This window comes from Lipophrys pholis (assembly GCF_963383615.2).
Source record: "Lipophrys pholis genome assembly, chromosome: 19".
Classification (NCBI taxonomy): domain Eukaryota; kingdom Metazoa; phylum Chordata; class Actinopteri; order Blenniiformes; family Blenniidae; genus Lipophrys; species Lipophrys pholis.
In genome coordinates, this window is record NC_137647.1 from 15,459,001 (window position 1) to 15,469,531 (window position 10,531).

The window sequence follows — 10,531 nt, forward strand, 5'->3', positions numbered from 1 at the left end:
ATTTACAGAGTGTCATTTCTCTATCACAGTGTGCTGGTATCAGAATTGTCTCATGTTCACCAGTCACATTTTATCATTTGTACCATCCATCGCAACTCGGTGAATTGTTTAGGCTCTGCTTACCGTATGTTAATTTATGAAGCAAGCAACAGGTAAACACTACAAAGGCATTTGTAGTGCCTCAAATTATTCTTGAAGAATTGATTGTTCTAACATGAGTTGGCACAGAACATCTTAATATCAGAACAGTTGTTTGCAGCACTTAACACACTTTACTGAAACCTGATAAATGGTCTTGTTTTGATTAAGGGACCATGGGAATTTTTTAATTTCCAAGGACCAATCATCAAAGCAGGATCTCACTCAGAAGAAATGCAATGCGAGTTTGCCCTGAAGTATAAATATGTTTGTCCTGTTGATCAGGCGCATTCTGGAAGTGTCCCTACAATAAGCAAACAACTGCTGAACCTTACAGCCAGCACATTAAAGTGCTGATATGTCTTTCCCCAAGGCTTACCATTTGATACTCTCAAATATCTTTGGTGAGGAACAGTGGCCAGCTGGATGTCACAGACAGAACAACAGCTACTTCATCCCCTCAACTCGTTCCATTTCGTAAGCGCCATTCGTTATGAAGGATAGGAACTACTACAGTCATTTTTATGATGGGATGGACACAAAGCTATCGAAATGAGAGATGGTTATAGATGGTGTATTTGCCCAAATTGTTTAATCCTGAAAATTTGGAGAATTTGCTCTGAATGGATCCCGGCTGTGGATCAGATAGTTGCAGTACCATTGATGGACAGCAGTAGGCGTCATCCTGCTGTCAGAAGTCGGGCTTGAAACAAACATAAGGAAGTGACTGTCTATCCACCCGACTGCAGTCAAGATGGCCCCGAGTGGACTAAAAGCGGTAGTTGGAGAGAGTAAGTGAGAAATTTGTTGTAACTTGTCTTCTTGCAGAAGTTTACCACGATTGAAACATCAGATAGATAAGAGTGAAGCCGCTAGTTGAAGTGACGCTCAGGTTGTTGAATAGAAACTATGGCGTCGGTCCACCAACGGCTTCTTCCTGCTTCACTCCCACTGAAGGGCTAATGTCGTCAAAGAACAGATGTCGTTCAACATGTCAGATATCATGAGATGTATTGTTGTATGTGAAGGAAACACTTCGATGGCTTGTTACGTGTGATATGTTGACTGTCGTGACGTGACATCACAAGTTCGAGGCTAATGCTAGTTAGCTGATATTAAAGGAAGTAACTGCCCATCAGCTGAGGTGTTTACTCTCTGAGCAGGTAAACAAAGTCACATCTTCTCTTGGATATTTACTTTGGTCACTTAAAGATGTCCCATTTCAATAATCTGCAATGCCAGTCACACAGGTGGCCACATAAATTGATGATACTTTTATTAAAATTGTTTATCTTGAGGCGTGAACAAGGAAGTAGAGCTAAGATATCAGATGTGTTTACTTCTTCATTTTTATATACCTGCCCACACTCTTTGCTTATGCGGACTATTAAAAGTACTGGCAACGTGCTGATCAAGAAATAGCCAGTATCTTCAATACAGAGCCAGAGCAAGCCGTTTGGCTTAGGGGGGGAGTAGCCTGGTGCCAAAGACTATAAATAGCTGCCCTGGGAAATGATCATAGTGATAAAATGACTTTTGATTTGCACAATAGTTCTAACACTGTCACAATTCATGTACAATGGGGGCAATTTGGTGAATAAAAGGTCCAGGTGTACAGGGAATACCCAGTAATATTGCACTTAATTCAAGCAGTGTTGTCTTAACGTTATGATACCAGAAAGTTATATGAAAGTGACCGAATTTATAAAGACATCTGCAGAATATGGCATTCGTAGAAAATTTGTGGTTTCTGACTTGGAGCTTTACACACGTATCACACTTGTTGAAAGTCTGTCATGTGTCCCAACAGTTCAGTCGACACAATCTGAGAAGAAAAGTTTACAAATCTACATTTTTATATATTGCTATTTATCTTTTTCCCCTATAGAAATCCTCAATGGCGTCATCAAAAGTGTCAAGAAGGATGGAGAATGGAGGGTAAACATTAGCCGGTTTTCTGAAGTCTTCTGATTTTAAGCTTCAATATTTTAACTCTTTACATTTTGTTGCTTTTTAGGTTCTCATTGTGGATCATATGAGCATGCGGATTCTGTCCTCTTGCTGCAAGATGTCTGACATTTTGGCAGAAGGGGTAACCAGTAAGTAATAATTTAATTAATAGTCATCAATCCTGTTTGTTTACCCATAGCCATGCAAAAAAATCCTCTTTATGTTTTCATATTAGCCAATAATTTTACTTTGGCAACAACTGCAACATCTGAGCATAAATGATCACTCATTTTAATAAAATAAAGATGCAAATTATACCAGAAAGGATACTCCTGGAAAAAGCTTTGATAAGCATATTTTCACAGTTTTGAATTTTTTATTTTATTTGACCAGATTCTGATACTAATGTTTTATTTCCAAGTGTGTTATTCGAGTTATGTTGAGGTCTCATTCATCTCTGTTTTTTTCAGTTGTGGAGGATCTCAACAAGCGCAGGGAGCCCATCTCCAGTTTGGAGGCCATTTATTTGATTTCTCCTGTGGAGAAGGTCCGCCTTTTCTTTAGATCTTTTAAACTTGCACCTCTGTCTGTTCAACATGCATTCTCAATTTTAATTATTTTTGATTACAGTCAGTTCGTGCCCTTATCAATGACTTCAAAGACGCCACCTTCACTTACAAAGCAGCCCACATTTTCTTCACTGACAGTAAGATTGAAAACTTCCCTATATTGAACAAACGTGTCAGTATTTTGTACGGTGTAAAAAAGCGTATATTGAGTAATTTGATAACTTTTTGGATTATACTCTCTCTTCCCTTGACAGCTTGCCCAGATGCGCTTTTTGCTGAGATTGGAAAGTCCAGAGTTGCCAAGGTTGTCAAGACCTTAAAAGAGATCAATGTTGCTTTCTTGCCATATGAGTCTCAGGTGAAGAATTTTCTTAACCTAAAAATAACTTATTAAGCCAACATACAGTTGCTATACACTTCTGGGTTTTATTTTCCAATGATTTTTTTTTTTTTAATTGTTTTGAGTGTTACTTTCATTACTTGTGGTCAATGATTCTATCTGTTGAATCTGATCAGGTAAACATTGGAGGGTTTGTTGGAGCCTTTTCATTTCAGCCATTGTCATAACAATTTTTTTCCAATGCTTAAGGTAAAGCCACACACAGGTAGTGGGTTTTTAACCTCAAACATACCTAAAAGATATAACTTGCATAAAGCCGATTGTAATTTCTTGTCTTTTCTTTACTGTAATCATCAGATTTCCAACTACATTTTCTCAGTTAATTAAAAAAACTACACATGTTGGATTTTTGTGAATGAACCAAAATGAGACAAACCTCACCCCCCCCATCTCTCTCCTGCAGGTGTTCTCCCTGGATCACCCAAATTCCCTGTACTCCTTCTACAGTTCGAAACCAAATGAAAACCGAGACAAAATGATTGAAAGCTTGGCAGAGCAGATTGCAACCCTGTGCGACACTCTTAAGGAGTACCCAGCTGTTCGTTACCGGAAGTACTGAGACCTTTTATTAAAAGTCTTCTTGTAATTAGTTCACTTCTAAATCTGTCTGCTGATTCAAAGGTGCATTTATTTATTTTTGTTAGGGGGCCTGAGGAGAATGCCAGATTGGCTGAAGAGGTTTACCAGCGACTCACTGCTCACAAGGCAGACAACCCAAGCATGGGAGAGGTAAAGACCCCAACCATTCTCATACACTCTGAAAATACAATCGCTTGCTTTAAGAAAGTAAAGTGTCCTTATTCTTACTACATTTTTTTGGTAAACTGTCTTTTCTAAATAAGGGAGCAAGCTTCATGTGCGGTTCTTCAACTCTTAATCTTCATAGGTTGTACACTTTTCTGCGATTTCCCTTTTAATTTCTGTTTATTTTTCTCACACTTGGCCGGATTGTTTCTTTCTTTTCCCTCTGGTTTTCATTTTCATTTTCCTTAGCTTACAATTTCCTCACTCCTGAGATGGGTCTGAACAGGCATGTATTTTTGTTCTCTCTCTTTACTATTGCTTGTATTTCTTTGACTTTGCAACTGTGTGCAAGCATTGGCTTATATTGCATCCTCCAGTGAAACTGAGCTTCTCTGTACGACAGTTTCACAAAATGCACTGCATGTCTGTCTAACCTGTGTGTTGTTGCTGCCCACATCGTGTTTTCATAGTAATGTGAAGCAAAAAAGAGCCATCCTTATTACAATGTAACCCGAATGCTAATTGTTTTAGGGTCCAGATAAGGCTCGATCTCAGCTTCTGATTGTTGATCGTGGATTTGATCCAATCTCACCGATTCTCCATGAGCTGACCTTCCAAGCAATGGCCTACGACTTGCTGGATATCAAACAAGATATTTATACGTGAGTTGCACCTTAATTTCAAATGAGCTAATTTGCTTTTTTGGTGTCTGTGCTGTCTTTTACGTTTAGTTTCTTTCATATTAATTAGTGGTAACACTGCTTCTTCAATATTAAGTTATCAGACAACTGGCATTGGAAATTCAAAGGAAAGAGAAGTGTTACTGGATGAAGATGATGAGCTCTGGGTTCAACTCAGGCATATGCACATCGCTGATGTCACTAAGTAAGTTTTCCACAACTCTTTTTATACATATATATATGTATATATATAGAGAGAGAGATCTAGCTTTCCTTGTCATTTTCAACAATTCTTGGCTTGAAGCTTTCACAAACAAAATTGAACATTCAATGCATAATTAATGTCAGCTCTGTTGTGCTTAATCGCTTTAGTGTGGAAACGCAAGAAATGAAGTGTTTAGAGACTGTAGGAAAGTTGTTTTGATCCCAGTGTTAAGTGTTCTGCTTTCCTGAAGAAATGTGCTTATTTGAGAAAACAAATCAGTGAGTCAGGCCCTAAAATACATAGCAAACCACAATGTTCTAAATGGAAAAATGTAAGTTAAATCATTACAAAAACACAAAGCACTTGATTAGCTTTCTTAAAGATTGGTCAGAGAGTGATTTTTCACTGGGCAATAATCATATTCTCAACTTATCGTTGCAGGAAGGTGACTGAGCTTCTGCGCACCTTTTGTGAGAGCAAGAGAATGTGCACGGACAATGTGAGTGTTACACGCGTTTCACTCATCCCCAATACAACGAAAAGATGCTTCTAACATACACACATCCATCATCTTTCCTGCTTATCCAGTTCAGGGTCCCGGGCTGCTGGAGCCAATTCCAGCCTGCTGTGGGCGAGGGCAGGGTCGCCTGTCTGTCACAATAATTCTAACAGATTTTTGTAAATATTGTTTCATTTCAGGCCAACATAAAGGATCTGTCACAGATGTTGAAGAAGATGCCGCAGTATCAGAAAGAGCTGAGCATGGTGAGTGAGCCAAAAAAAAAGAGTTTAATGTCATAATCTGAGAATGTGTTGTTTCTGTTGGAAAGTCATTGATGTATCCTGGTGACAGTAGTGAATTATTCCTTTGCATTCTTAACTAATTTTAAGAGAACATGTTTGTTTTTGTTTTTTTTAATGAAATGCTATGCTGTTAAACAGGATATGCCTTTTTATTTTGGTATACCATTAGTCTGAGCTACACTGAACTAAAAATGGACAATATTTCCAATAATGTGCCTATACACTGACTGTCCATCATAGAAATAAATCTCCCATCTCTTATTTGTATGTATACCTGCTTCATAAAGCTTCTCTCGTATCTCTTATCCTGCAGATAGAAGTTGTCTGTCAAATTCTTTTCTTATTACAACAGAAGTAATCATGAGTCTTCATGACTTTTCCTTCACAGTACTCGACTCACTTGCACCTTGCTGAAGCTTGCATGAAGAAGTTCAAGGCCACTCTGGATAAACTCTGCGAAGTGGAGCAGGTCAGTAACTTTGTGGAAGGACTTACTGAAATGATCAATTTTGTTGACATGTTTTTGGGGTTTTTTTGCTATTAGTTTTACAGTCAAAAGAAAAAAGGTGATTGTTATAATATGAAATCTGGTTTTGTTGTTGTCATGTACATTGCATATATAATTAGAAACGGATGTTCTCTTGATCCATAGAGCTTTAGTTTCTAGTAAATGACCTTGTGGTCTTTATAATTTTTGCTGTCTGTCTGCTCATGCATTGTTGCCAAACAACCTGCGGGTCTCACTTTTATGTTGCAGCGCATCAACTAAAATGTCTCACTGTGTTACATTGATACTAAGTATCTTTGAGAGAATGTATGACATGGAATTACTCTATTCCACTCTCTCTGAACACTAAGTGACCTCAATGTGATAGAGTCTTTATTAATAGCACTTCTGGGGTATTTTCCGTGGTGTGGTGATGTTTAATGGAGACTCTTAATCGTAATATTGCATAAGAAGCTTGGGGCCGGACATCAACATCCATGTATCAACAGAAATGCAGAGGAAGCTGTTATGTCATTATTCTGAGTGTAAATTCATTTGATAGCACACATGTGCCACTTGCTACTGTGGAAATCCTTTCCTCAGAAAGAACCTGGGCTAATGCCACAGTCCAAAGCAGACCAAACAGCAATGTGTTTGTATGTGCCAGACATGCTTTGTCTCCCTGAACAGCTCGGTCACATTTAGTCCTGTGTCCAATCAGTCACAAGCGCATGTGAAATGATAAGCTACACACAGTTGTAGTCTTATGAGATCCAAGTGTTAATGGGCCTTTTTGTGCAAGTAGATCCCTTGGCTGCATTAATGGATTGTCGGCATGTCTGAAAGCTGCTTTTTTAATCCAACGGGCATGTTTTGGCTTCAGGGTGTTCAGTGTAGTTCACAACAGCTACATTTCTCTGTCGGCAACCATTTAAGTGTTCCACATTGTTTGGGCTACCCAGTTCATGCCTGTAATGTCAGAGATGAAATGGTCCTTCAGTGGCTCACCAAAATTATTGTTGGTGAGTGGCCTCTACAAGGATTACTACAAATACAATGCAATGCCGAGTATGAATTGTTCGGACAGCAATGCATTACAGGCAAATCCCAAAGCTAAACATAAGTCGACACTTCTTGTTCTTACTTTGACATCATTACTTCATCAGAAATGTAATCCTGTAAACTTACTCGGCAGTGTGTGGGACAGTTTGTTTCTCACCAAGAAAAAAAACATGATTACGTTTTTCCTGTCACAATGTATGCAAGCTAGCCTTATAGATGTCAAAGTGATCATACTATTACAGTATTGACAGTCTGATCATAAAGGAATCACATTTGGAAAAAGCATTGGGGAAACGGTGTAAGGACAACATGCCTCTCCTTGTCAGCTGCCTTGTACGTTGGTTGTCAGCAGACCTGGCTGATGATTGAAAGCGTGGTAGCAGGTAATATTTAACCAGATGGATGTTTCACAGGACCTAGCAATGGGAGAAAATGCTGAAGGGGAACACCTTAAAGACGCTATGAAGAGCATTGTTCCGGTGCTGCTGAACAATGAAAACGAGGCTTATGACAAACTCCGTATCATACTGCTGTACATATTTCACAAGAAAAAAGGTGTGTGTGATTCCGTTTCTGGTCATTCCCTCATGTTTATTTTTTATGAATAACACGACACCAAATGATCTGAAGGCTTTCACAGTTGGTTAACAGTCTGGATGTCTTTGTAGGCATCGGCGAGGAGAACCTCGCGAAGCTCATCCAGCATGCAAACATCCAGTCTGACAGCAACATTATTACCAACCTGCAGAACCTGGGCTGTAACATCATTGAGGGGGTACGTCATCTGGCATAGGTTTGGCTACAGTGTCACTGTTGTGGTACTCTCTATTAACGATGTCACATGTGCCACATCTTAGGGCCGCAATGCAGGGAAAGCACAACCGGAGCGCAAGCAGCGCACAGAGAGCACATACCAGCTCTCGAGGTGGACACCCATCATCAAGGACGTCATGGAGGTATGTATGACTAGTAGTTGCAGGTGTGTAGTTATGCTTTCAGTTTTTTTTTGTTTTTTTTACTGCATCTGCTGATGTATTATAGAATGCCATAGAAGACAAACTGGACCGAAAGCAGTGGCCGTTCATCGCTGATCCTGCCCCCGTCAACACAACTCAGACTGCAGTCAGGTTGGTTCTGAAAACAAACAGAAATTCATATTTTCATTTAGTTTATCAGAGATCATACAACCGATACATACTGGAAAAGCTTAACAACTAACATGAAAAACAACAAGTTTAATGTCTATGTATTTTCTTTTTTACTGTTTTTGTTTTTATTGTTATTTAAAGCAACGGATATAATAAGTTGTAGACAGATGATGTTGTCAAATAGAAGCTTTTATCCCTGTGACAGGGTTGAAGTCAGGTTTTTGACAAAGTGGGCTAGAGTTAAAAAAAAAAAAAAAAAAAAAAAAAGAAGAAGGTGAAATTAAGTCAGTTTTGCTAAGAATAGTTTTTAATGCCCCGTGGGATTCCCATCATGATGATGGTGCTTATACAAACCACTTTGATGGACCTGGGTTCACTTATAATCTGCATAATGCACAATACTCCCCTGCTTCCTTTTAAGCAAAGTGCAGAATTAAGGATGAGTAGTCATTAATAATAAAACTCAAGTATCAGCAGGCTGTACGAAAGCAGACATAGCAGTTTCACAAATATTTATTTGAGCTGTGTATTTAGAATTCTACCTGCACATTAATGATCAATGTTTTCACAACACTTTTGACATTTACTGTTTGAAATTGTTATGGATGATCATTAAGTAACAGAAATTGGTATGCGACAGTAAGCATTATTTTTAATTACTTGTTCAATCATTGTTGTAATTCTTTTGCAGTAGTGCACGTTTTGGACATTGGCACAAAAATAAATCTCCAACTGAGTATCGTTCTGGCCCTCGGCTCATCATTGTCATGATCGGGGGAGTGTCACACTCCGAGATGCGCTCGGCTTATGAAGTTACCCAAGGCACTGTTGGGAAATGGGAAGTGTTGATTGGTAAGTAATTGTTGTTGAACATGTCAAAATGGTTGTTTCTTTCAAGACTAGGATGTCTTTAAAATGTGCACATTATTTTATGTTTAACAGGGTCCTCCCACATCCTGACTCCAACCAGCTTCCTGGATGACCTGAAGAGTCTGGACCAAGTTCCTAATCCTGATTGTTAAACAGTTTGACCTGCTATAACAATTTAAGTAGACACTGGATTAAGGGTTTATACTTTCATTGAGATGATTGGTTGCTGGTATTCTTTTTTTTTTCTTTCATATCTCTTACACCTGAAGATAAATGAAGAGAGTTTGTAGATGTAGCCATCAAAGGAAACCTTTTCTGATTGTTTATTGTATTTCTGAAGGACTTGTTTGTTGTTTGTTGTGAATCAGGTCATTGTATACTGCTGTGATTAAAGTTATATTTAAATATGTAATTAGACTTTAATATAACGATCATTCCACTATTGTCATAGAAATCTATTTTGTTACTATGTATCCGATTTGCCTCATTATGCACTTAGAAACTGCATCATTCCTACAATACATTAAACACATATACATATATTATTGCACCAAATGTCTTATTCAAGTCAAAGTTCACTTTATGTTTTCTGTGCATATAACCTATGTCCTTCCAGGTACCTTTTTCTTTACCAGGTACCTGTCAAATTCATTGACAGATAAAATATCTTAACTGCTGTGTTAAAAAATGTTACACATTTATCACATACATTGATTAATATATTGCTGGGAGCAATTGTGCTTGGTGTTTGTTTCTTTGTTGTTAAAAAATAAGCAATTAAAGAAGCATAATGTTCACTTCAAATCATGCCTTTTACTTTTTTTACTGTCAGTCTGCATTTTAACTCAACCCATTATGGAACAGGACTTTATTGGGGTGTAGGGGTTGGCACTTGTGCCTTAGAGAAAGAAAATCTGTATTTTCATTCTCTACGTTGAATTTGCGTGTTCTTCCTGTGACTGGCTTTTCTCTTGTTACTGGGGCTGCCTAGAATACAAATACACCCTTGTTAGGTTTGTTGGTGAGTCGAAGCTTGACTGTATGAGTGTGTCTGCTTGTGCATTTACTGTGGTGAATTAGCAACTTGCCCCAATTGTGTTTTTTCTATACCCGCTGGAATAAGATCCAGTTTCCTCCCACCCTACCTTCTAGGCTTTGTTGGCCTTTTTCAGGCTGTGACCGTTGTACTCCAGTTAATGTCAATGACATGTATGAAAACTTGCCATACACGCTAATCCCAAAGTAAAACTATCTTTCTTAAATATTTCTTAAACAGTTTTACTTTTTTAAATTTCCATGTTCTACCCTTGTGTGCATCGGTTTCCTCTGGGTACTCGGATTTCCTCCCACTGTCCAAAAACATCCACGTGATGTCGATTGGTGGCATAAATAGTCCTTAGTGTGAATGGATGTGAGCCTCGGATTAAAGCTGTTTGGATTAATTTCACCTATACACGGTGCCTTTATTGCTATG

At 38.4% G+C, this 10,531-nt stretch overlaps 1 protein-coding gene across 1 annotated transcript; it reads left to right on the plus strand.

Annotated features, from left to right (window-relative positions):
• The first annotated feature begins 825 nt into the window (after positions 1-825).
• On the plus strand, positions 826-10,507 carry stxbp2 (syntaxin binding protein 2). The gene is made up of 19 exons (XM_080487051.1): positions 826-929; positions 2,027-2,076; positions 2,156-2,237; positions 2,559-2,635; positions 2,719-2,794; positions 2,912-3,015; positions 3,461-3,609; positions 3,702-3,786; positions 4,333-4,463; positions 4,579-4,686; positions 5,128-5,185; positions 5,386-5,451; positions 5,879-5,959; positions 7,453-7,594; positions 7,708-7,814; positions 7,897-7,995; positions 8,081-8,166; positions 8,879-9,039; positions 9,130-10,507. Exons 1-19 carry the CDS (start codon positions 893-895, stop codon positions 9,207-9,209), a joined length of 1,779 nt encoding a protein of 592 aa, XP_080343177.1. The 5' UTR covers positions 826-892; the 3' UTR covers positions 9,210-10,507.
• Positions 10,508-10,531: the final 24 nt, after the last annotated feature.